This window comes from Porites lutea, chromosome 10 (genome assembly GCF_958299795.1).
Source record: "Porites lutea chromosome 10, jaPorLute2.1, whole genome shotgun sequence".
Taxonomy (NCBI): domain Eukaryota; kingdom Metazoa; phylum Cnidaria; class Anthozoa; order Scleractinia; family Poritidae; genus Porites; species Porites lutea.
The window spans coordinates 4808104-4835870 of NC_133210.1; the positions used below are offsets into that span (position 1 = coordinate 4808104).

The 27767-nt window shown below is 42.1% G+C and overlaps 3 protein-coding genes across 3 annotated transcripts; 2 read left to right on the forward strand and 1 right to left on the reverse strand.

The window, feature by feature from the left end:
• The first annotated feature begins 1945 nt into the window (after positions 1 to 1945).
• Positions 1946 to 9649, forward strand: LOC140950047 (uncharacterized). The gene is made up of 4 exons (XM_073399211.1): positions 1946 to 2725; positions 4742 to 5134; positions 6469 to 7398; positions 8734 to 9649. The coding sequence occupies exons 1-4, from the start codon at positions 2278 to 2280 to the stop codon at positions 8913 to 8915; spliced, it is 1953 nt and encodes a 650-aa protein (XP_073255312.1). The 5' UTR covers positions 1946 to 2277; the 3' UTR covers positions 8916 to 9649.
• A 2811-nt stretch (positions 9650 to 12460) lies between these two features.
• Positions 12461 to 18098, reverse strand: LOC140950051 (uncharacterized). Its single transcript, XM_073399216.1, has 4 exons — positions 17579 to 18098; positions 15219 to 15552; positions 13879 to 13997; positions 12461 to 12694 (listed from the first exon to the last, which is right to left on the reverse strand). The coding sequence occupies exons 1-4, from the start codon at positions 18078 to 18080 to the stop codon at positions 12540 to 12542; spliced, it is 1110 nt and encodes a 369-aa protein (XP_073255317.1). The 5' UTR covers positions 18081 to 18098; the 3' UTR covers positions 12461 to 12539.
• A 3119-nt stretch (positions 18099 to 21217) lies between these two features.
• Positions 21218 to 27514, forward strand: LOC140949408 (uncharacterized). The gene has a single exon (XM_073398570.1). The coding sequence runs from the start codon at positions 21218 to 21220 to the stop codon at positions 27512 to 27514; it is 6297 nt and encodes a 2098-aa protein (XP_073254671.1).
• The last annotated feature ends 253 nt before the right edge of the window (positions 27515 to 27767 follow it).

Below are 27767 nucleotides of genomic sequence, written 5' to 3' on the forward strand. Positions count from 1 at the left end.
AGCCGCTGTTGATCGATGGTATGACGCAAACGGGAGGAAACGGAACCATTCAAAATATCAACGGCTTATGGTCATGGCAACTTACAAACTCCGAAACCAAAGTTCCTTTGTGATAATACAACGATACCAGTTAGTGAAGACCTCACTCTCCTTGGTGTCACCATTCACAACTAGCTGAAATTCGATAAACAGATCGCCAACGTGAAAGAAACGTAACCCAACAGCTTTCAGTACTGAAACGCTTGAGAAACATTCTACCTATTGAGTTAAAACAATTATCAATCATTTATTGCCCCCCATTTTGATTATAATGTTCTGATATTTGGCATTTCTGTAGTAAAACCGCATCCAATAAAATGGAAAAAGTTAACGAAAGAGCTCTTCGCTTCGTGCTCAAAGACAAAAGCAGTTCTTACACAGAATTACTTAAGAAATTAACTAGGAACTGCCTCATCAAAGAATCATGAAGAATGCTAGCTCTGTCTTCAGCTGTGTCTTCATAGTGCTAAACATTGGCACTCGGGTCAACCCTAAAGGAATTAATTTAATAGGAAGAGCTTCAACCTATAATCTTCGTGGTAAGATATTCTAATAATACCGAAGGTCAACTCTACAAAGCAAGGTTTGAGATCTTTGCGATACCCGGCCCTTAGATATGGAATGCACTACCGGAAGCATGGAGACATGAGACCAATCTATTAAGTAGCTTTGAAAGACGTTTGAAAAAATTGACGTCACACAGTTTTACGGATCTGTACTTAGTTTTTATTTATATTTTCATTAAATTGCACATAGTTTTATTTTATTTTATTACTAACATATTCTCAGATTTTTAAATTGCAGATAGATATTTTATATCGTATCTTTAAGTGTTTTTGTTTTCCTTTTGTTTTCGTAAGCTAAGTGTAATAGACCACCTTAATAAATGGCTTACTTACTTACTGCGTTCTTTCGTAATAAAATATTGTTTTCACCACTCGAAAATAAAAATTCATATCTTCGCGCCACCATGTACTATCCTCTGTATATATTACCGCGCTTCTGAGCTAAAAGGAATATACAGTGGCTTCCAGCTTCTGATTGGTGTTCCAGCGGAGCTCAAGCAACCACAAAGACCAAAAAAGCGGGGAAACGAGGCAAAAAAGCCAGCAGGCTTAAAATAACAACTTTGCAGGTGTATCAAGCTTTTTTTAGAACAATTTCTTTGCCTTCGAATACAAGACAACGACTTTCTTTTTATTTAATTTCTGAGCTTAGATACAGTCCTTAGAATTCAAATCCAGAAAATTTGTTGACAAATTGAATGTGATGGAATAAGAGCGATGACGCCAGTCTCGCCGTGGCTTTCGTGGTTGCCTATGCCATTAGACGGCATTTGGTCTGTCGGAAAATTTAGAACAGTTAGTATATCCGTTAAGTTTTTCTTTTTTTAAAACAAAAAACAAAAAAAAACAAGTGTTTGCGACAGTGGACTCGTGAAAGTGTGACGCCAGTCGTTGTGTTGAAATGAAAAGAATCGTCCGCACAATCTTCCACCAGCTGCTTCCATTAGAAAAACAAAGAAAATAAAAAGGAAACCACAGACTGGGGAAATTTTGTTTAATCTTTTCTGTCGTATTCCTAGTTTGAGCAAATACTAGCTACCCGAGCTATGATGTTTATATATTGATTTAGGTGAAGTTTTAACGCTCGTAAATATTATATTATCATATGGTGCAAAATCACACGTCAATAAAAAAAGAAAGTGCCGCAATTTGTGGCACTTTCTTTTTTTGTGGCCCACAAAACAAAGCCATTAACGAAACCAAAACAATTCGCATAATTATCATTCGCTCAACTAGGCACCTGAAAATATTATTTTTCTGGGACTGTTCAAAGAAGTGATTATTGACAAGTAAATAAGAATAAGCTAGTTCAAGGCGACAGGTAAAAAAGTTTGGATGTCTTTCTGGCCGTTCAGATTTGGCTGTGGATTGCAGTCAGACCAGTGAATTGTTTTTTCGCCGCTCGCCGCCGGCAATGGCAAAATGCAGTCATGCGTTTTGAGTGTTGCAGTTAGTCACGAATACAAAAGTGGATATATTGTTGAAGTCACAGCTTTCAATTTTATCTTTGAAGGGTTTTATTTTCGCACCCTAGCAAGTCAAGCGCATCAATGAGTCAGCGGAATCGGAGGTGAACCGGGAGAAAATGATTAACAGCTAAAAAGTTCCTGGTTGCCCGCAAGACATACACAGTTGTCACGTCCGCGATATTCTCGTCCGAAACAGCTCAATAATGAAGCTTCTCTCGTTGGTTTTGCTTATCGTCGCTTTTAAATGCTCACTCGCAAATTTCGCCTCGAGCAACTCATGTCAGCCGCTGAATCGAACGCTGTTTGGAAGTTGCATTGACGCTGGCTATAATGTGTCTGAATTTAAAACAAGCACACCACAAAGTCAACAACTGGCGATTTTAATTCAGGCAGCGCAGAGCAAGCTTAAAAACTGTTCTTTCTCAAATCAGTTTTCAAATCTTATGACTTGCTCTATCTTCCTACCTGGTAGTAAGTGTCCCTCAGCAAGATTACCGTGTAAAGACGCTTGTAGAAGTTTTGTTAGCGACTGTCAAGACGGTTCAAGCGACATCGAAGGACTATTAACATTGTTCAATGGACTATGTCATCTTCTTCCCACAGACCAGTGTTTATCAACATCCATTGCCCACTCTAATACTACTACTGCAGGTTAGTAAATTGAAAACGTATCTAAAATTTATTAATATATTTTAAATCAAGGTTTACGTGTTATCATGGACACTGAATATGATAATGTCGATAGGGCACCGTTGGCCCTAAATCCTTTTTTTGTGCGCAATATAAAAGTGCACTACATTGACGGACTACTTCCGGGTTGCCAAGTCTAAAGCACGTATAGCCCGTTGTGGTCTGAAATATAATAGCTTTCTGCCATTCTTTTGCAACAAACGTGGGCAGAATTTTTGGAGTGATAAACAATCTCTTTAGTTTATAATGGTGTAATCTTAAATGGTGGTAAAAGAGAGAATATTATATTTGGCAAAGTATATTTCATTTTGATAATTAAGCAGAATATTCTTTTTTTGAGTGTTACTAACCACAAAAACTCAAGCAGAATTTTAAGTGTTTGCTGTCGAGGGGGCGAATATGGGACTTTGGATCTCGCCAACCGGCGTTTCGCTTGACAGACATAGCAACAGCCTATTAAATGCATTCCTAATGAAAATCATGCGAAGCCCACGTGCCTACTGTACTGTATCTCGGCATAATAGCCGGTTATCGCGTGTAGTGTTTTGTATCAAGGAAAACGTTCGGAGAAAACAGATAAGGCTGTTATTTGCTTTACCTATCAACTTGAATACCGTAGAAAGATAACATGTAAAAATGTTGAGTCAAACAATTAATCGCTCCACCGTTGAGAGCAGCAAAATATCGTATGCATAACTCTAACAAAATTCTCAAATCTGATTGGCTATCAGCTACACTGATTTTGTTCTTAGGAAAGCACGCACCATCGCGTGCAAGTACTTGATTATGGAAAATACAGAAGACTCTGTTTGCGAGATTGGCTACAATTTTCGGAATATTATGTATTTTAATCTTAAAACAGCTCAAAATATCGCTAACTTCGTTATAGTTATGATTAGTTGGTAACAGTCGTGTCGTCTGTCTGTGAGAGAACCAGTGTTTTAAAGACAAATCAGACTCCCCCCTATGCGGGTTTCCGATATTGTTAATCACTTTCTCGTATGATTACAGGCTGAGTCCCATTACCGTCACTATTTATTACTGTCATCGCTACCATCATTTCTTAATTATAATTCATTCAAATATTTCGTAGTTTCTGATTGCCTCAAATCCACAGGATAAATTAAATCTTCATAACCAACCGGCGCTGACCAAATTTGGAGGATGCAAGCAATTTGGTACCATCCAACCGATGGTATATTTGATTGGAAACGAGAATGCATGGGCAATAGACCATTCATTAACCACGTTTCAGGGCGTTCACGGTTATCCGAAGGCGCAAAATAGCTGAATTTCTGTCTAAACTTGAACAGTGCAGAGAATAAATGCAAGAATAGGCAAAACATATGTTATCAACTTTTTGAGAAGTATCCGCAAGGAAAAACATCTGTAAATTCCTGAAACCGAGCCGAGAAATAGGCCACCAGTTAACGAGAAAGTAAGCTTGTTAAGGACGTAGAAGTATTTTGAATGAATAATAAAAACATTATTGAACTCGGCTTTCGTATGATGTGAAGAATTATGCAGAGCGAGGAGGAGGATGTTATCCACCGGGGCTGAAGGCCTCGGGGGAAAACATCCTCCCCGATCTTCACAATAGCCCATTTTACAGTTACAGGTGAAAACGAGGCCAGAGTTGACCTTGTTTTGATACATCCCTTCTTGTTTTATTATGTAAATCATGTTGTTCTTATGCTAACTTGTATTTTTCAAGCATAACTTCCACTACAAAAGGAAGGAGGTTTGTATCAAAACAAGGTTAACCTCAGCCTCACGTTCACTCAAAGGCTAGGTTACTAAGTCCGCAACGGTAAGATGGTCTATTCTTCACATCCTACTTAGCCACCTTCAATATTGCTAATTATCGTTATGATCAACGGAAATAACATTATGACATCAATGAATTGGATATAATTATTTTTTAAACTGAATACCTCACTTATATCTAATCGACTGCTTCTTTTGTGGTTTACTCAGATAACGTCACGTGTCATGAGCTCAATATTAGACAATGTGAAGATGCAGGTTACAGCCACACTTCTGTGTCAAGTGCATATCAGAAGATACTGGAAACTAGTGATGTATTTAACAACAGCAAGGATAACTCCACGCTCAGAAAAATAATATGCATGGAGGTAGCCCCTCCTTGTGATAACAAATCTAACAACACGTTGCTTGTTCCCTGTAAAACTACGTGTGAGGCTGCCTTTAACGAGTCGCAACCGCAGTTCAAAGAAATCTTTAAGAGCAGCGATTACTGTTCTGCATTTCCAAAAACTGACCGCGTTGACGGACAGGATTATTGCGTTCTTCAAGAGTGGCCAAATACAGGTTATTGGCCAAGTGATCTGTGGAAAAGAGTAAGCACAGGTAATTTTACAACTCTAAAAAACAATCTTACTTTTTATATTTTAGTTTGAATATTTTATTGAGGAAAGGGTGTAAGCATTTGTAAGGAGTGAACAGTCAGGGTTTTTCCCCAACTCCCAAAGAAGGATTTTGTAGTTCCAAATGAAATGTTTACCGAAAATGGGAAATTCCTCGAGAGTCTACATTCTTTAAAGTGGACTCACCACATCAAATTTAGTTTCATGGCAGGTACGGCCATCAGTTCAAAAAGCAAATGGCGCTAGAAAGCGGTCTCTCTGTTAAAATATCAGGAAACCCGAATTTTTCGTTTCTTTCGCTGCAACGGATCATAGTGAGACTATGACTCTTGTTCTGGATTCTTCTGAATTTTTCAACGCACCTGACTGTCATGTGACTCCACTGGAACCGACGTCAGCTCGGACGTTTCCAAGTTAATGTTGCTATAGCTTATCAAATTTGGTCGCAGGAATTTTGCTTGTTACACTATCCGTATACCCATAGTTAATTAAAGTGGAGTGGTTGGGAAACCGTTTGTTATATGTTTTTGGTAGGGTAGCTTTTTTGGACCTGACCATGCATAACGTTCAATAGCATTCCTATCATTTTGAACTCACTGGCCAATAGAAACATTGTATTAATTTATTCAGTCACAATTTGTGAACAAAAAACAAAGGATTGAGCACGGTCAGGGAGCTTCCAACATAACCTACAGCCCCGTTGTTTTCAACTTTGATGCCGGGTTTCCTAACCAGTCTCCTCTACTAACTATGATCACCACCTAACGCCCTTGTGCACCTAAGTGAACGGACCTGTATGGCTTCTTTGCAAGCTGACATTTACGTAGCTTTTTTTTTTACATTTCGCCCCACGTAAGGGCAAGAGAGTCTTGAATCCTAGATTCCACTCTGTGCATTCTGGAATCCTGGTCAGTGGAACTCCGGATTCCAAAGCCCAGAATTCTGGATTCCTCCTGCAAAAGTTTTCCTGATTCCGTAATCCGGATTGCCTTACATAGGGCGACACACTCGCAACACTCTCAATTAATACCAGTCATTTATTTTGTACTGAACATTATTTTTTACCTTCATTTTCAAAATGCCATTTAGAGCTATTTAGTCAACCAACATTAGTTCTGTAGCGACTATAGACAACTGAAATTGTGCAATTGACCAATATATAATTATAAACCTTTTTCTTGTTTTAATTTCGCTATCTTTTTCACGTCACTCATCATGTCTATTCTAGCCAAATCCGCCCCCAGGACTTTTCCGGAAAAGCCCCGGGGAAGAGGTCATTTTAGCTGTCCAAACTAATATATGTTTTCTCTTCCAAAGCACATGGACTTGCTAATTCACCTTCACCACCAACAATAAAGCTATCTGAAAATAACGGCACGTCCTTGTCAACGAATCGATCATCTGAAAATTTTACCTCTACTGTACCAACAACGAAAGCGTCTACAAATGTTAGTACACCTGCATCAACGACTCAAGCATCGGTCAGTGGTACTACTGCCGTGACAACGGCTAAACCATCCCAAAGTCTTGCGCCAACGACTCACACATCCAAACCAGCTGATAATACGACTATGACAACCACTCAAACAGCCAAACCAGTTACTACGTCTATGCCAACCACTCAAGCATCCAAACCAGTTAATACGTCTATGCCAACCACTCAAACAGCCAAACCAGCTAATACGTCTATGCCAACGACTCAAGCATCCAAACCAGTTAATACGTCTATGCCAACCACTCAAACAACCAAACCAGTTAATACGTCTATGCCAACGACTCAAGCATCCAAACCAGTTAATACGTCTATGCCAACCACTCAAACAACCAAACCAGTTAATACGTCTATGCCAACGACTCAAGCATCCAAACCAGTTAATACGTCTATGCCAACCACTCAAACAACCAAACCAGTTAATACGTCTATGCCAACGACTCAAGCATCCAAACCAGTTAATACGTCTATGCCAACCACTCAAACAACCAAACCAGTTAATACGTCTATGCCAACGACTCAAGCATCCAAACCAGCTAATACGTCTATGCCAACGACTCAAGCATCCAAACCAGTTAATACGTCTATGCCAACGACTCAAACATCCAAACCAGTTAGTACGACTATGCCAACCACTCAAACAGCCAAACCAGCTAATACGTCTATGCCAACCACTCAAGCATCTAAACAAAGCAAGAGCAAGAGCACTGGAAAATCAGCTGAGAAACCTACGAGTAGCCACTCTGGTAGCAAAGGTAAAAACAAAAACAGTGAAATGTCTTCTAACGTTAAAAACCATAGCTTTCTGATTAACAAAAGGAAAAGACGCGCTCCCGAGTTGTTGCTTTGTGCGAATTTAATCACACAAAAATATGCTTTCGGAGTTCGGTTCAGGCCCCTAAGATAAGGTGTAAGGGTACAGTAAAGAGTCATTCTACACTTAAATTAAACACATCTTCTACAATGATCGGTAATTTCAAATAATTTTAAAGAATTTCCTTATCCAGCGCACGGGAACAATATGCATAATCCTTCTGTGGTGCAGAAGTAGCTAGAGCACAAGGACTACAGTCCCCCAAAAATGTCCTTGATATTAAGTGGATTACGGGCTTGACTAACCTGACTATATTTTCGAATGGAATGTTTAATTATCAAACTCTACATTGCAATAACACATTGCCATGTTGAAGCTGCGGGGGGTAAAGCGGTATCTTCCCCCTCCCCCTACCCCGGCAACGACACTTTACGTTTTAGCCTTTGAAGCTAAGGACATTGTTTGGACCATTTATCTCTTTTTTTTTTAACAACTCGTTCTGCGAGCTCCATGGTGCCCACTTTCGAAGGCTACATCGTTAATTTTTTGTCTAAAGTCCCCGTACGGCGTTTTCTCCGGCCCTATCGGTCAATACACTTCGGTGACGTATCCGAGACGAACGGACGGGAAACGGCCCCACTTCTTCGCTCGGACCACATGACCCGAAACGCATTGGCCGCGTAAAATAATGAGGCCTAGGGAGAGAGGGTTGTGACCCTACTAACTTGAGAAGCGACACGGGATAAAAATGTTTCTTAATTGGCGTCAGATTATGGTCTGATCATGCGCAAAAGCGAAAATCTTGTTTTGTTGCAGACAATACTCGGCTCATGCGCAGTTTAGCCCCTTGGCTAGCTGCAGACTGTCAACAACTTTTACAACTGCAATGAAAAGACAAGCACATTTTTAAAAAGAAAGACAGAGGTTTGATTCCTGGGTGTTAAAACGGGTAACATCGCTTTTCATCTCGTTTTGCAGCAATCACTGTGTTGCAAAACAAGTTACCTGTTTTTGTTGACAAGTCGGTTTACCGTAGCTTTTGAGAAAAATGAAGGTCTGAATAGTCTAGACGATATTATTTTAAGACCTATAGTAATCTATTTAGGCTGCCCTGCCTCCAGAAATTCGGAATTTTTTTCTTGTCAGTAATCTGATAAATAAATAAATAAATAAATAAAGAGAAGCAATTATCAAACTTCGTTTGATAATTGTTTCTCACAACTATATACGACAGGCGACGACAATTGTTAATGATCTATTATATTTCACTTTGCAGAAACTCCCAAAGTCCAAGCACATAAAAGCGGGAAGCTCTCGGCCGGGATTATCGCTGGTATTGTGGTGGGTGTGATAGCCGGCCTGGTTCTTTTTGTTGTGGGGGTCATATTTTTCAGAAGATACAAACGGTTAAGAGCTCAATACACCCACAGCCTTATGGTGAATATGGACGAGCTGTAACTTACTGAACTTACTGCATGATCGCACGCTCGATACTGAAGAACTTTTTATTGGTCGTTTGCCAGCCCGGCTAACAGAGAGACGTTTGAGACTAGAAAGGAATCTACGAAGGGGGGTGAAAACAAAAAAATTGATTCATAATTGGTGCTCTTTAGAAGTGCCGTTTCTTTTAACCCTTTAAGCCCTAATATCCACATATAAATTCTCCAAACTGATCTTCATACATTTCCTTTAAGAACTAACTGAGAGTCTGATAACAGATCAGAGCATTTTCTTTTTACTGATCATTTTATTAACTCTCATAACTATTTCTCTTGGCAACATATGGATATTGTTAGGAGAAAATTGATCTTGGTCACTATCGGGACTTAAAGGGTTAAGTATTTTACAGTACCAAGAGAGAATGAGCTAAACATTGATGAGCTCACTCGCTCTTGATTGTACTAAATAACTGTAAGTTGGAGCATGTTTATGAAGAGAACACTTTTCTCAATGTTATATGTTGTTGTAGTTTAAACGTTAATAAGGAGGGTAATTCAGGGAAATTTAAGAACATTTTTTGCAGTAGTTTCGAGATAATGATGCCTGATCAGCCCATAAGCACAATTTGTATTCTCGGTCAGAGATTGTGATCACATTTTTGGATAACTAATTTTAATTCTTGAAAGTTGGTTAACAAGAACCAGAAACTTTAAAGTTATAATAAAGCAATTATACAAAGATGGTCGAGTTAACACTATCTACCTCATCTTGTGGTAAGGAAATAAATAGCATTAACTCCCATTATAGTTCCCAGGGCCGAGCGGGATCAGGGCTTGGGGTAGTAGTGGTCATTGGGTAGTTATCCGTTCCCCCTTCAAAGCCCGGGAAAAGTTTTCAAAAAAAAATAATAATTGGAGAAAATAACTGTTATCACTTCACGTGTGTTTGCCAGAAACGCTGTTCACCCAGCTAAAAGGTACTCATAGTCTGGGCCGTCCCATACGAACGAGTTACACTAACAACCTCCATAACAGTAGGTAGCGTGGCCGAGTGGTTAGAGCGCAGGACTTGCAATAGTCCATTTTCGAGTTCGCTATGACCGCTGAATTAAAAAAGTGAAGATGCATTTTTTACAGCCTTAGCCTCCATCTGAAGTAATATATTTACAAATTCCAACGACAAAAAGACCTGTTTATTACTCTGTCTATTGTGTATATTCAAATTTCAAACACTTACTTGCCAGAATTTCTGACTATTTTACTTTAAGTCGAGGCTAACCCTGTATGATTGTGTCCTTAAGGGGGCGCAAGAAAGAATGGGCGCGCAAGAGAGACACGCGAGGGGAGAGCGAACTTGCTCCCTCTCTTCTCCCTTGTCTCCCTCTCGCGCCCGTTCTTTCTCGCGCCCACTACTTCCAAGCGCCTGCTAATCAGGCTACCAGTTGAGATTCTTAACCCTGTTAAGTTCAATTTGAATTATTTGTTTCAGGCATTTACTCGGCTTCACTAGCATTAGTGCTACAAATACCGCCGAGCCTTAATGTTTTAGCGAGGCCCGAAGCTAAGAATATTTGTTCAATTTATCCAAGAAATTTTGGTTATAACGTGACCGTACCAGTAAACTGATCCTTACGGCTGGAAGAGTGATAGGATAAATAATGAACGAAAACAAAAACAAAATGATGAATTGTATTTGCCCGATATTTCATATTGCAACACAATTCTAAACAGGAGTTATACAAGCAAAATGAGTATAGATACAAGATAAACGTTACAGTGCGAGATTTGAATACATAGCAAACAGAAAATGATAGGCTACTTAAAGATAAATGTCTCTAATTGAGATCATCACTTGGCATGAGTAGACGCGATGAACTCAATTAGTGATCAGTAGCACATGACCGTATCGCGGGCTCTGGTGTCGACCATCGAGGTTACGTGTTCTTTTTTAAGTTTACCGCTGACAAGTTTCAGTTTTCAACTGATCGCAGGCTCAACTCTAATTCGGTTTCTTTATTTCCATGGTTTTTTGTTAGCCAGCGTAGATAGAAGGCGCCGATTTTTTAGTGCGGAGGAATAAATCTCTTGCGACTTGTAAAAAAATGACCGGCGCCTGCTACGTAGGCTATTTTTTCATTAACGGGAGCTTTACGTTTAGCCTCGGCGAAATCTATCTATGAGGCTCTTCCTTAGAAACTGTTTACTGAATTGCATACATAACTACGATGATTTTCCACCCGTTCAAGCTTTCCATTTTTTTACGAGCTTGATCCCAAAGGGCTACTCCAGATTTCAAGAGACGGGGATGATCGAATATGGGCAAAAATCAAAACTCAAAAAAGTCCCTTGGGCTTCTAAACAATTCCTTGGACCAAAAAATAAACCCCTGAAAAATCCAACAGCCACAAAATAAGTTTAGTTGTACTTTATTCGTAGAACTACGGGGCCGGGATACGTGGGTACTACCATGAATCTTCAGATTATTTTGAATGCCCAAAAATTCCCTATTTAGATCAAGCCATCCAAATACCAGAATCAAAAATATCAACCCCCTCCCCCGGCAAAAAAATTCTTAGATCATTCCCGTCACTTTAAATCCCAACCTCGTCCCCAGGACGCTTTTCCAAAGCGAGGGAAAAGCGCCCTGGAGACGAGGTTGTTTAAATCCGGATTACCTCCCGTGAGGGCGTGAAAGTACTCTTATGATCCTTGTGTACTAACCTGGACCTGACGGCCGGACAAACAACAAAGATCTTAATTAAGCACACATTTTCTTGGCTCTACAGCTCAAAGCCAGATTCATCGGGCTGTTTTTGGTACCCCGCAAAAGGTGATGCACCACGCCACTTAAGCTTCCACCAGATCAAACCTGCCAACAGGAGACCCACCACAACTAAGGTCACTATGACTGCTACAGCAATGGCCCACCCTTTGGGTCCGTGTTGATGTAGTTCCTCGGATGGTGGCGATGGTGTTGTCGGATAGGCTGTGAAAAGAAAATCCAGTCGCGATAGGTTATAGGTTATAAGGCTTGACTGGCTGTTGTTGAAGTAGCGTGACAGCGTCACAAGAGTTGCATTTTTTTACCATAGGCAGGGTCCCAGTCTTCATTATCGATGGAGGTAAGCATGTTTTAGCTATGTTTTTAAACTAGGAATTATTTTGAATGAATAAAAAAACAGTTATTGAATTCGGCTTTCGTATCACATGAAGAATTATGGAGATCTCGGAGGGTGTTATCCGCCTTGGCCTACAGCCTCGACGTTTAACACCCTGCTCGATCTCCATAATTCTTCATAGGATACTCAGCCTCATTCATTAATTGTTAAATATTTCATTTCAATATGACCGGTCTAGCCCGCTAGTTTTGACTTTTGGAAAGCGCCCTTAGTATAGCAATATACCATGATTTGTCCTTATTTTGTACATGTATTTGGAATAGTAATAAATTCCACTGTACTATGACAAGAATAGCGAGTGATACTTTTTTCTAGGCAAAAAGGAAAGTTGCAAAGATGACCTAACAATCAGTTTTCAATCTATTTCATGCTTCACTTTCTATCGCCTTCTATAGCGCTACCTAATTCTGTCATTTTTTCCTGTTCAAACGCCTGTCACGCGCGCAGGCTAAATGTATCGAGAACTACTGACCCTCAAAGGCAGCTGTGGTAGGAGTGGTATCCCCCTCAATTGCAGCTGTGGTAAGAGTGGCAACTCCTGTCGGCCACTGCATAAGTGGTCCTTTTGTTGATGGCGTTGATGATGGTGTCGGGCGAACTGTGTGGGAACCTGAGCGTCCTACAACGCACGGATAAAAGCAAAAGAATTTTTCGCGCGACTGTCTGCGTGTTAAAAACAGAGTTCTGTTTGGGTAGCTTCTGTCGTTTACGGGTTGAAACGACTGATGCATCAACTGTAAGCTTTGATAAATTGTGCTGGTAAAAAAGGGCTTGATGTGCTACTAGAAGTTGTCATATTTTGTAAATCATGCAAAATGGTAGTAGATGGAACATCCCTGTGGTCCATCAAGAAATTTATTCCGGTCTGTAGAACCAGAAACTGTAATTGCGCATGCTTCACTTAGCTTGTTACTCAGCCAAAAAAGCAAACATCTTCCAAAACCTGACTTTTTAAAAAAAAAAATAAATAAATAAAGAAATACTTGTAACACGTACTGATCTCGTGGCAAAAAAGAATTGGTTCAATGATCAATCAATTACCTATTTTTGGAAAACAAGCTAAAATGTTAGTAAAATAATTATGCCAGTAAAAAATGCTCGTAATGACCGTAATGACGAATAATGCCAAGACTTTTGCTGTCACAGTCTATCAAATCCCATGCAATCAGCACAACTCAATGTAAAGAGCAAATTTAACAGTGCTTGGCTGTCATAAGGCGTTATAGTCTTCAAATGCCCACATTTAGCTAAAACGGAGACAGTACCTTATTATAATGACATTCAATTTATCTATGGACTATGATAAATGATTTTAGCTGTTGGAAAAATGGCAAGATAAACCCTACATATACTTCAGTCTTCAACTTCTGTTTAGGCGTTCATCCGCAAACGCTCAGCGAATGGACTACCGAAAAAACATTTCATAATCTTCAAGATTAAATCCAAAGAAGATTCCTTTTTTCAGTGAACCCCCAAAAAACAGGCTCCGGCCAGTTTACTGCACTTTAATTGACTATTTTTGTAAAAATGGCACACTCCGGCAAGCCATTTTATCAACGACAAGGCTTCAGTACTTTAAGTGACCCTTATATCCAAATATACCTTTAATTAGTTAAGAACTCATATCAATTTTGATCAAAGTACACGAAAATCCTTTTTCCGCGTTGGAATAGAGATTCCGAAGGGGTGCCGTCTAGGCATTAGCAAAATTACAGGCTTGGACTCCCGGGACCTATGATGTGTCTGTCTATCCGGCTATGAGTACTTCAAACAAATAAACAAACAAACAAACAAACTACTGACCTCTGACAAAATTAACCCAATAATATGGAGAAGGCCATTCTTTTAAATCACAAAACAATTCACCTTCGGCTCCCTCTGGAAATGAACCACAATATACTGTATCATTGTAGGAAAGTTCCCTACACAGGAGGAAAAAGGTGAGAATCAGTTATACTAGTCTGCTACACAGCCGTTTTTAGTGTCGTCACACAACGCTCCTCCACACTAGTGGGGAGGAGCGTTGCGTGACGACACTAAAAACGGCTGTGTAGCAGACTACTGTTATACAAGCGACTCGGAAAAAAAAATCCGAGTACTCCCAATAGGAGAGGAACCTATGACCTTCTGGTCATTAGTCCAAATGCTCTATCAATAAGCTACCGAAGACTCGAGGGAGCTAAGGTCACTAAACTATATTCATGTGACAAACATCCTGCATACTGCCAAGACTTGAATGTCCGTCGATATGTAGAAAAGGTGTATATAGGTCATACGACAGACACAGCGGTTTCATTATGACTGTGAAGAAGATTAAACAACATTTTGACAATTTGGAATATGCCTTTCTCCAGTACAAGTTGTGTAGCATACTGAGCTTTTAATCTCAGTTATGATCGTAATCCGCACAGGCAGCTTGGGTGGTCTTAAGGGAGGAGTTGGTACGTTTGCTTCAGTACATTTGGTAGTATCTCAGGGACAAACATGAGAACAAGTGATAAAATTTGTCAATACGAGAAATCGCTGTCGAGTTTGTTAATTGGTCGCTACTACACCTAAAATAGTAAATATGATCACTTCCAACAGTCCAACCATAATTTGTGATTATCCGTCTTCAAGATGAACTGTTCTTCATTTTCTGTTGGTTAGAATAAACAACACGACCGCTATTTCAGCTTCTTGCATTGGCAAATCACTTGTTTCCCCCCTGAGAAACCACTTGACTTCGCTATTATCCCATCAGTCCGATCCTTTAGCGCGTGCAAAGATAACGGGTATCGTGAATAAGGTCTATTGGTTTTCCTAGTACTTATATCCGCTGGATAGTAATTTATCCGGTGCGGTAGCGCAACAACCGGAACCTCAAGGATAGACATTGGTCATTACTCAAGGGTTTTACGTGTGTTCGTTTAGGATAAAACGAACCATCATGCAGAAGCTCTAAGATCTCTTTTTGTCATTTTAGATGCACTGAAAGACAGTTAGTACTTGGGCACAACATATTGCTACTCGTTAGATGTAAAAATCAATTAACAGTTTTATCTCAGATTTATCGTCGTGAAAAACGTTAGCCGTAAAAAATTCCTCACAAATATAAAAACGATGAAAATGATATTGCACGAAATTCAACTTAATTTACTAACCTGGAAAAATAACCTGGGCAGTCTCTTGCGATGTCTTTACAAAGCGATCTGCAGGGAGTCTTAAGGACGCGCTTGGTTTCATGCAGAAAACATGGGGGAAAGTGCTTTCCACAATATAACTTCTCTATGTTTTTTCGACATTTCGGATACTTGGCTAAAATTTCTTCTTGCCTCTTAGAAAAATTTCGTTGTAGAATACTTCCATTATAAGTTTTTCCCCAATAATCTCCGTAAATCATTTTCTGCACCTCCTCCGACAAATGAGTGTGTGAGTAAACTCCCAAGTCTTTGCAAGCGGGAATAATCAACTCTTGACACCCACGATCCAGGGGACCTAAAAGAAGAACAGGAAAAGGAGTCAAAAAGTGTCATTATAGTTTTCATCGCGAACTATCCCGGACAGGAATCTTTTCCCCTGTCTAAGAACGGCCCATCCCTTTGAAACGTGAATTTATATTATAATTTTATATATAAAAAAGAAAATAATAAATACAACAACAAACAGTCTCAGCGAATGCTTAGATAATATTGAGACAATGTTGGAACTGGGAATTAAAAAGCCCCTCAGCGTAGCATAAAACGAGACAATAAATTCAAGTCGTTTTACCCTATTCAACCTCGATCACGTGATGTTCAATACCCTTTGTAATCTTGCAGAGGCTAACAGACGCGCTCTGGCATTTTAAAGGACTCAAGGTCGTTGAGAAGACCTTTCTTTTTAGCCCCTTCCTCAAAGCTCCAATGAGATGTTATTATTATTATTATTATTATCGTCATTTATAAGAATAGCAAAAATACCCTCTGTAAATGTGTTCTCGGTAAAATATCTCGTCCTAAAAGATGCAGTTAGAGACCTTGGGGTGCAAAGTGACAAGCGCTTAAATTCGGTTAAGGTCAAGTAAGGATGACATTGCCAGGCTTTAGTCACTTCAAAACGTCGAAGATAGAATTTTGTTTTATCCTTAATTAAAATTCTATTCACCTCTAATTTGTTGTTGGGATGTAGGCTGTCCAGGCGTTCAGATAGTGGAGCGAGGGCGAAAAAAAAAGCGAACAAAGAAAAACAAAAGAAAGAAAAGGAAAACGGCGAGATAAGGGAGGAAGGTGCGCGTGCGATGGGCAAAGAGATTTTTTGGGACCAAAACTTGGTACCGTTCAGGTTTTTTGCGCGCGGAATCTGAGCTCCAATTAGGCTTAAAAGTGGCGGCAACCAAGGGTTTCCTGTTCTCGTTTTGTCTCGCGTCCTTCGCGCGCTGTCTGTTCTCTGGATCCACACTTTCAGTGACGAAACGACAGCAATTGACGCTTGGACCGGATGAGAAAGACATCAATTGTTCTAGCCTGCGAAAACAGCCGTTTCTCCTCGCTCTTCGCCGCTGGGGACGTTTCGCGAGTAGGAACGTAAAGCTGAACAAATTTGTATTTGGAACCCCATGAGCAGCGGATCATTATGTAAACATTGATTTACGTTCCCAAAATATCGCCCCATGTAAGGAAATCCATGAAACTCTTGGATTCTCGATTCCACGCCATGGATTCCGGATTCTAATCGTTGCGGAATTCTGGATTACTTAAGGTGTATTCCGGATTTCAGGTATTGGATTCAGGTTGATTCCTTGTCAGTGAAACTTAGTTTCTGGCTTCTAATCGTTAGTGGGATTCCGGATTTCTTAAGCTTTATTCCGGAATTCAAAGCCCAGGAATCTGGAATCCAAAGCAAAAATTTCCCAGACTCCCTTACATGTACCCTGGGTACCAGAGGTTTTTCCTCGCGTGCGACGGGGGGCTTCGTTTTGTCGGCCGAAGGCCGAAGACAGCCTCTGGCACCCAGGGTACCTTACATGGGACGAAAAATATGTGAACAGTCACAAGGTAATGGCACCTCGTCACTCTCCTTAATCTCCCCTCTTTTTTCTTTCGCTCACGCCATTTTAATGAGCTTGAGACAATGGAAAATAAATTTCCAACCAAAAATTAAACGACAACATTGACATAATACAAGAAGTTGTGATTTCCGGAAGTCATGACCTACACACATAGTATCGACAGTAATTCATAGGAGTCGTTTGCTCGTGCAAGGGCAAATTCCGCACCTTGGATCAAAAGAGCATAATATAAGACTCCTTCCCATTATGCAACAAAATTGTGGCAGAATAATAAAATGATATATACATCGAAATTCCTTTAAAAAATTAAAGATATCATTTTTTTCGTACAGTAGGCTGAGCCATCACTATCTGTTGATAAAACTGAAGCGTACTGCAAACGTCTCTTATTTCCTTTTCAAGATAACGACCCTGTCTCTAACACCCTCGTCTCCCTTCTGGCATTGGGCACTTTATAAAGGTATTGGTACTTACTTGGTATGCTGTCGTTTGTCCTGAAGTTTGGCGGCTCGACGCACTTTTCGTCGCTTGGTTCTTCATCGGGAAGACTAAGACACAAAGCGAGTAATTCTTCCATGTACTTCTGCATGAAGTTAGATCCACGAAAATCAGTGTACAAACACTTCTTTAAAAGCTCTCCACAGACACGCTTGCAAGGAAGCACGCGCTTCCCGCCGTTGCCACATTTAGGAAACGTACTCGAGCACTCCATGGTCACCACTAGGTTGAGGTCTGCGCATTTTTCCCATATTTGTACGGCAGTTTTCAAGGCGCTCGCCAACACGTCTTCAAATTCGGGCTTGTTTAGCCTCTCAGGCAAAGAGAAGGAAAAATTGTAGCCCGCTGATGTGCAGATGTTAAAAGGAGAATTCACAAGACTTTTGCATCTGCCGTCTGCGCTGGATTCACAAAACACTGCTATTAAGACACTGCATAGTGATATGCAGCATAAGAAAGCTACTGAAGGAAATTTCATGGTTCATCCAGCTGTCCACTTCACTAATTGACTTGATAGAAATGACGGTCAGATCCTTGACTAGACTTCCTCAACCGCATCAAAATTAAAATTCTAGGACTAACCGGAACCTCATCCTTCCGTTTAGATTGTTATATATTGTGCCGGCAGATTTCGAGCAGAGTTAGATTTCTGTCGAAAGACTAAGGTAGATTAGAAGAGTACAAATTGAGCAGAACAAAGGAACTTTAGGAACACTATTGATATATGCATATATACAGTTTTGGTACAACTAGAATTTCGAAAAGACAAATTACGTGCGAGACTGCTGGCGCCAGAGCATTTTAAGTGAGCAGAACCTATCCAAGCTTATTTCCGTTTGTAAACAGCCATTACATGCAATTGAAGCATCGTAATTTCTCTTTTTAATATGCTAGGATGTTAGTGGGAAGCCGAGGATGGGAACATAAAGACTTTTGTTCATGGGGCATCGTAGCTTAATCAAAACTAAAACACAAACAGCGGTGATAAACATATTATGAACTTTCGCATTTTTACATAAATTCGACGGTTTCGTATGCTAGTCATCATACTTTTTCAAAAGTGATCAAAAGTGACCGTTACAGAATATGACGAAACTATTTATGCCATTTCACTCCCATCCAGGAGCCTTTTAATCTCGTACCCAGATCTCCCACGGCCAAGGGAAAAGGAGATCTCACTTTTCAGTGTAAAACAGAGTGAGATCTGGGTACGAGATTAGGGGCCCTTATGCCCGGGGGGGGGGGGGGGTGGGGGAAGGGAACTCCTGAGAATTCCTGGTGGGGACTGCCGCCTGGTTCTCCAAATCCTAACCCTACTTCAGATTTAAAAAATGTGTCATTTTTCACACCCGTTTTCAGGACTCGTCTCTAAGAAATTATGTCATTATTACTTAGATTAGAATAGTAACAAAAAAATGTCTTAAAATCCATTTCGGATTCGAATAAGAGTCACTTTCTTTCTTAATCATTTGGAACTGAAACGATAAATACGTTTATACATTCCCGTAGTTCCCTCGAAAACCATATCAAATTCCAGACAAATATATATGGGCAATGTGTATGCCCGTTTTCAGATCAAAACGGCGCAAAAACCCTACCCTTTGGGGCGACCTATTTACCTACACGGCTTTTATAAGGGAGTAACCCCTGGGCTTTCATGAGTGATTTTCTGTTGTTCCCAGAGGCATTTAGGAGATTCATCCCAATAAGAGAGAAGAAATCAAACATATCTGCTCAATAGCTTTTGGAACCCTTATTCGGTCTTTCTAATTACTCAGAATTCAAGCAAAAACATTGTTTTACTTATTGACTTGGTTATTATAAAGAAACAAATAAAGCATCAGGCATAAAAGTTGTGAAGTTAAAGCACCAGCTTTATACTGCTGCTGACAATAAAAGCTGGCTTAAGATCGTGTATATACAATGTTTCTTTTATCCTTCAGTGATAATATGATTTGCCCGCCGTTAAAATTTCGCGGGGAAGGGGTACTCCAGGGAATTCTTGGTGGGGGCCGGTGTGCCGCCTGGTTCTCCAAATCCTGACCCGATTTCAGACCAAAAAATGTAATTTTCCACACCCGTTTTCAGACCAGGCGTCTAAAATCCGTACCTGTTTTCAGACCTGGGGCCGGTTTCTCGAAAGTCCCGATAATAAACGGCCCCGTAAGCCGTCTCCGTTTATGTGAAAGATCGAGGTTTCAAAAGTTTTGCATCTAGCATGATAGAGCTATCAGTTAGTGAAAAAAAAAATGGAGTAGTCTGCTAGCCAGGACCCGCGCTCTTATTCTTTATATTTGGCTTTGAATATTTGATTTCGGGCCCGAAAAGTTACCGGGACTTTCGAGAAACGGGCCCCTGGCCTTTAGGCAGAAATTTATGTTATCCTTACTTAGATTAGAGCGCAAACAAAAAAAAAATGCTCCAAATCCATCTCGAATTCGAACATTTCTCTTTCGTTCTTACTCATCAATCATTTGGAATTGAAACGATACTGATACGTTCATACACTCCCGTACGTAGTTCCCTCAAAAACCATACCCGATTCCAGACCAAAATGGACAAAGTGAATACCCGTTTTCAGACCAAAACGGCGCAAAAGCCCTACCCGATGGGGCGTACATACCTATATAGCTGATATAAGGGAGTACCCCCCAGGTAAGTCTTGATGAAATTAGGCATCGTTCACAAAGCCTGAGAATGCAGAACTATTTCAGGTCATCGCAATTTGAAAGGAACTGCTCTCTAGAGAAATATTAATACGTCTGCGTTTGTCCACACAGCATCGGGATATTAATTTTTTAAAAACGGAGACTTTTTCTTCGTTTTCAAAAAAAAAAAATACGCCTCCACATATAGCGTAGCATCGTTTTTGCCCATCCACAAGAGAACCCTAAGACGATGAAAATACGATTGTGTCCCTCACAGAGCATGGGCTGAATGATGAATGACATCAACATATTCTCGTCCGCTCACATCCATTCTCGTCCCCAGAGCCCGTCGTTTCCTGGTCGGTTACAAATTAAGCCGAGTGGCTCTAGGGACGAGAATGGCTCACCTTAAAACCATAAGCGCGCGTTTTCAAAAAATCTCCACCATGGGGACTGTTTCCAAAAAACTGCGCTTTTGGTGCCCGAAAAATCTCCGGAATATATAGATACGCGTGGACGAGGCCCGGTGGAGATCAAGGATCTAATTTCCGCATGAAGAAACGCACCCAAAATGGCAAGAAAACAGCGCAAATCTTGAAAGGAAGTGGGGGGGGGGGGGGGGGGGGGACAAAGGGGTTGTTCGGGACAAATCTAATTTAAAAAGCGGACATGAAAATTATCCGAAAACTGTTAGGTTTTTTTTGATAGGGACCTGAGCACTGGTCACGTGACTTCTTTTTCCATGTGACTAGTGTGTTGATCTGTGATAGTTGTTGCGTTGTTTGTATGGTAGAGAGAGCACAGAACTTGTAAGTATTTGGTTCGTTTTTCAGTTCTATTTTGCTCTCTACCTACATGTTTTGTATTTTTGTTTTAGTTTTCACCGTTTGAGTCGAAGAAATCTGTGCTTATCCCCAACATCAGTGAAAAAAGTTCTATTGGAATTGCATGTTTTCAAGTGTGATCGATGGATGCTTCGAATAGATTGAACGTTGGCTTCGACAGTGGTCGTGGTATAAGTTTGGATTACGCTGGGTCTGGAATGGATCGTGGATTGCCCGATTTTTCGATTCAGTTACCTGTGGTTTCAACTCGGAGCGATATTTCTTTACCTTCTTGTGTTTCTACGAATGTGTTTTCACAGCCATTGAGCGCTTCGCGGGAAGGCGATGGCTATCATTTTCGTCCCAGGCCCCCGCCGACTACTCGCGTTGAATTTTTGGAATCGAATCGGAAAAGGGACTCGCGGGACCAGAGGAGTACGGCAATGCAGTGGTCGAACATTAGCAAGGAAATAGACAGTTTATTAAAAGAAATTCAGTCTGAAATTCATGTAACACTGAGTCCAGAGGAAGCTAAGAAATCTGTTGACTTGCTCTTGGAAAAATGGGACAGGCTCGAGGGACTTCATGGGAGGTACCTTGCAGGAATTAACGAGAGAAAACGCTTAGAACATGTACAAGAACGTTATTCTACTCTGAAACGTGAAGTGGACGATATTATCAATGAGTGTGAGGGTTTGTTTAGAAGACCAGACCCCCGGCATGACGAACTTGGAATGGACCGCGGACTACCAGTCTGGGATCCGAAACAAGATGACAATAAGTCAGTGCACAGCGTTGCTACTCATGTTTCCAAACATTCTGAGGCATCATCAGTTTCCTCACAGAAGAAATCACTAAAGAGGGCACTGGTGTCTAAAATGAAACTAGACTTAGCAAGAGCTAGGGCAAAGGAAGATGCAGAGGCAGCAAGAGTGGCTCATGAATATAAGCAAAGGATGGAACTTAGGCGCCTTGAAGAGGAAGCAACATTGGCTGAGCTTGAATGGAAAATTGAAATGGATAACTTGACTGAAAGTAAACTCCCCCCTGTTGTGCCTAGTGCCTTGAACACTTCTACGTTTATTGTTAACAAGCAATCACACTCCACCCCAGTTACATCTGAGTATGTTTCTAGAGATGGGTTTAACAGTCAACCGAGTGCCGTGTATGTGATATCCAGTGGAACACCTCAATCAACGGAGCCAAAGTATCCAGCAGTTTCAAGACCGTCAGACATTATGTTGAGCCACAATGAATCGTCTGTGAAGGGATTAAACACTACCACTCCCTCTGCGGGGATTAACTCGACCCAGTCCCCTGAACGTGTTAACTTCGGGAGGTCGCAGACCGTCTCCAGCATGGACCAGGCTCCCCGTGATCATGTTGCCGCAATGTGGAAAGCACAATATCTTAGCGGAATAAAGCCGACACAGTTCAGTGGTAATCCAGCCGAGTTCCCCTTTTTTCGTGAACAAGTTCGTACGCACCTCGAAAGCGACCTGCTCACTGATGCCCAGCAAGTGGAGTATCTGCCTAAATTCGTGGCGGGAGAAGCGTTAGAGGTTGTGAAGCGTAATAGAGGTTGTACGTTTAACGAGATTATGAAAACGTTGGAGGAACGTTTTGGCCAAGCGGTGAGAGTGACGCAAGCATGTGTGGAAGAGCTCGCATCTGGCCCCAAGTTGGCGTACGGCGACAATACTGGTCTTCTCAATTTCTCTGAGAACTTAAATGCAGCCACCAGGATCCTCAAGGGAGACGTTGAACGCGAGGCGAGCGTAGCGACGAACCTCAGGCGTATCGTGAACCGTTTACCTAACGACTTAATCCTGAAGTGGCAAACCGTGAACTACGAGCTCGTGAAGTCCGGAAGATCCGCTCGATTAAAGGACGTCGCTGATTTTGTGCACAAACAAGCGTCTATCAGAAATGACCCGGTGTTCGGGTTGCAGACATTTAAGCGGGAAAACAAGAATACCAAACTTCCTCCAAAGCTTCCAGTAAAGAACACCACAATCAGTACTATCGGCGTTGATCATAAAACTCCTGCTTCTGAGAACACTGAACACTGCGGAATTTGCAAATCAAGTAAGCGTCACAAACTCCAAGAATGCCCTATTATCAAACAGTGCAAACACGTGGCAGTGCGAAGACAGTATGCGGCATCCTGTGGATTTTGTTTTAATTGTGGTCTTGAAAGGCCCGGACACGGTTCTGGCTCCTGTCCGGACCCACCAGCATGTTCAGTATGTTCCGGTCGACACATTCCTCTTCTGCACTCTGAAAGTAATTTTGGTGGTCGTCGCTTCATCCCACGGAATAATAGAGAGTCTAGTGATAAGTCTGACAAGCCATTGGCGACGCCTAAATCCCCAAACAGCGAAAGGGGAAATGTCACTCCAGCCGCGAGCGGAGACAAGTCTGACAAGTCTGTGGGAAAGGTGCCAATATCGTCCGCTGCCGTTGCGACTGTGCAAGCGAAAGTGCTGTTGAACGTTATACCTGTTGTTATATCTGCTGAGAATGGTAAAACTGTATCCACTTACGCCTTCTTAGACAGTGGCTGCACTGACACCCTCATTGAACAAGATTTAGTTGATCACCTTGGTATTCAAGGAACACCCGTGCAAATCGGAATTAACACGATTTCAAGTAGTGACAATGTGGTAGAGTCGAAACGTGTGTCCTTTACCTTGACTTCGGTGGATACTTCCGGGGAGAGTATTGACGTTTCGGAGGCCTATGTCCTGCCTAACCTCAACCAGTCGCGCTGTACTCTTCCGGAGCAGATTGACACTATTGAGTACCCGCACTTACGTGATGTGGAGTTCCCGGAGGTTGACATCAAGAGAGTCTCTATACTTGTTGGAAACAATATTCCCTATGCACATTTACAGAAGGAAGTTAGAGTCCCTGAAGATAAGAAGAAAGGGCTCTATGGCTGTCGTTATCCCTTGGGCTGGTGCGTTTGTGGTCCTTATGGTGCCAATTGCCGTCAAGGGGTTTCAGCAAACTTTGTCTCGATTGACCCTGAACCGCGTTCTCTCATTGAAAAATTTTGGAATCTGGAGGATTACGGGACACTGAAATCAAATGAGAAACCCCTCTCGGTGGAAGACAAAATAGCCTTGAAGATAATTGAGAACACCACCCGCTGCGTGGACGGTCGGTATGAAGTCGGTATGCTGTGGAAGGAGAAAGAACGCCAGTTCCCGAATAATGTAGCCATGGCCAAGCACCGTCTAGAGTGCCTGAGACGCCGTCTTACGAAACCTGGCAACAAAGAAATGGCCGTTAAGTACCGCGAAGTTATGGATAGTTATATCAGCAGTGGGTTCGCTCGCAAGTTGTCAGAAGAAGAGTTAAACAAAGAGTCTAAAACACATTGGTATCTTCCGCATCACCCTGTAACCAGTCCTACCAAACCAGGCAAGGTGCGCATTGTGTTCGATGCAGCAGCTGAATGCGAGGGAACTTCGCTTAATAAGAACTTGCTGACAGGACCAGATGTAGCCAACAACTTGGTTGGTGTTCTCCTACGTTTCCGCCAGGGAAAAATAGCGTTCGCTGCCGACATCGAAAAGATGTTTCATCAGATACGTGTGCGTGAGGAAGACCAGGATTCCTTGAGGTTCCTGTGGTGGACAAATGGATATGATAATCCCCCTGATACGTACGTCATGCAAGTGCATATTTTCGGAGCGGCTTCCTCCCCCTGTATTGCAAACTTAACTTTGCGTCGTGTGGCCGACGACAATGCCGAAGAGTACAGCTCTAGTGTTATTACAGCTGTGAAAAGAAATTTCTATGTTGACGATGCTCTTCCCTCTGAGAATGATGAACAGTGCGCAATTCGCCTAGCCCATGACATGGTAGAACTGCTCGCTCGAGGCGGATTTAACTTGACTAAGTTTACGTCGAACTCCAAGAGACTACTAAGTGCTGTCCCAAATGATAAGCGATCTAAGCCAGATCTAAACCTTGACCTGGACGAGCTACCTATAGAGCGTGCACTCGGAGTACGTTGGTCTGTTGGAGATGATACGTTGGGGTTCGAAATAAGAAGCCTAGTTCGCCCTGAAACAAAGCGCGGTATACTCTCCACTGTTTGTTCATTGTTTGATCCTCTGGGTTTCGCAGCACCAGTGGCTTTGTCTGCACGACGCCTGATTCAAGACCTATGGAAGGCTAACATAGGATGGGATGAGCCCCTGAGCGAAGAATTTCTGTCTAAGTGGAGAGCATGGAACACTGAGTTACCCTTGTTGTCCGAGTTGTCCATCCCTCGGTCCTATTTCCTGTCGGACGGTGACCCGCGTCAATGCAAGTTACAGCTTCATGTGTTTTCAGATGCGTCAGAGATTGGTTATGGCGCATCATCACATCTGCGAAGCGAGTACCCCGATGGACGAGTTCATTGCGCCTTCATTATTGGTAAGGCCAGAAATGCACCTGTGAAATTTGTTAGTATTCCGAGACTGGAATTGCAAGCAGCTGTACTCGCAACCCGGATGTTTAAGATGTTGCGAGAGGAACTTGAACTGAACATTTCCAGGACGTATCTTTGGACTGATAGTGAAATAGTGCTGCACTATCTGAGAAACGAGAAACGAAGACTTCAGACCTTTGTAGCTAACAGAGTGGAAGAAATAAAGGAGCACACACTTGTAGAGGATTGGCATCATGTGCCAGGATCCTTAAACCCGGCAGACTATGTGTCGCGAGGAATGAGCCCGTCTTCGCTAACTGCTGGCCATAGGTGGCTTCGTGGACCTGACTTCTTGTGGGAGCCGGAAACTTGTTGGCCCACAGACAAGTGCCAATTCGTACGCGATGAAGGTCTGGAGTTAAAGAAGGAAGCTCTCGTGCACTCCGTCCAACTTTCCCCTAATCCGTCCGTGACGAAGAAGGAAGATACAAGGCCTACGGCCGTCGAAAGCTGTGAAGAACCGCCCCTTCGAGTGTTATTAACTACCTGTTCAGATTGGTCCCGCCTCAGGCGCAGAATGGCCTGGCTCCTGCGTTTTGTCCAATTTGTTAAGGACAAACAGAACGCCAAAACTGGACGTCTCAGTGTTGACGATTTTGACGCGGCAACTGCAGCAATTGTGAGGATTGTCCACGGATTGGCGTATGCACAGGAGATTAAAGATTTGAAGTCCAACGGTGCGGTCAAGCCCTCAAGCAAGGTTGCGTCACTGAATCCCAAACTTGACGAAGGCGGAATCCTGAGAGTTAATGGCCGTGGTCAGCTCAAGCCGACCTCCTGTACACTCGGCCAACAAATGATTTTTCCCAGAGACCATCCGGTCGCCAAGTTGGTTGTACGTCACGTTCACCACCTTATTGGTCACTTGGGACGGGAACATGTTATTGCAAAGTTGCGGGAAGATTTCTGGATCCCTCAAGTGCGTGTATTGGTTAGATCGGTCCTTAATCGATGCCTTACCTGCAAGAAACTTAACGCCAAACCTATGACCCAGCAGATGGCACCCTTACCCAAATGTCGACTTACAGCCTATGAGCCACCGTTTTCGTTCACTGGTATGGACCTCTTTGGCCCGATTTATGTGAAACATGGCCGAGGGACCGCGAAACGGTGGTGTTGCTTGTTTACCTGTTTGACCACCCGTAGCGTGCATCTTGAAGTGGTTAACTCTATGGATACTGATGAGTTCATGATGTGTTTAAGGCGTTTTATAAATCGAAGGGGAGACGTGAAAGAGCTACGATGTCACAACGGTTCTAACTTCGTTGGGTCCGAACGAGAATTGAAGAAGAATCTCCAGGAATGGAACCAAGGGCAGATAGAGAGAGAGCTGATACAACGAGGCTGTAAATGGATATTTCAACCCCCGACTGCATCAAGTATGTCTGGCGTGTGGGAACGTATGGTTCGAAGTGCAAAGACAGTCTTAAAGTCCATTTTGGGGGCGCAAACTGTGACAGATGTGGTTCTACGAACACTCGTTACTGAGGTTGAGCGTATCCTTAACGGAAGAGCCCTCACAGCGAACTCGGACGATCCGAACGATCTCGAACCGCTAACACCGGCCCACCTATTGATGCAGAGGAAGATCATCTGTTTTCCTCCTGGAGTCTTTGAGAAGACTGACATTTACAGAAAGAAGTGGAGGCAGGTTCAATTTTTGGCTAATTTGTTTTGGGAAAGGTGGTTGAAGGAGTACATCCCAACCCTCCAACAACGAGGTAAATGGCGAAGAGTGCTGCCTAATATCAAACCCGACGCCTTGGTTCTTCTTGTTAACGACAACACCCCTAGAGGGCATTGGAATCTCGGCAGAGTGTTGGAGACGTACCCGGGTGCAGATGGTCTAGTACGGACTGTGAAAGTCAAGACCAAGGATGCTGTCTATGTTCGTCCTATACAGAAGTTGTGCTTGCTTGAGAACGATGTGAAAGAAGTAGATGCGCTGTAGATGCTGAGTTTAACTGTTGGGACGTTCTACGCGATCGCCCCAAGGCGGCCGGGATGTTCGGGACAAATCTAATTTAAAAAGCGGACATGAAAATTATCCGAAAACTGTTAGGTTTTTTTTGATAGGGACCTGAGCACTGGTCACGTGACTTCTTTTTCCATGTGACTAGTGTGTTGATCTGTGATAGTTGTTGCGTTGTTTGTATGGTAGAGAGAGCACAGAACTTGTAAGTATTTGGTTCGTTTTTCAGTTC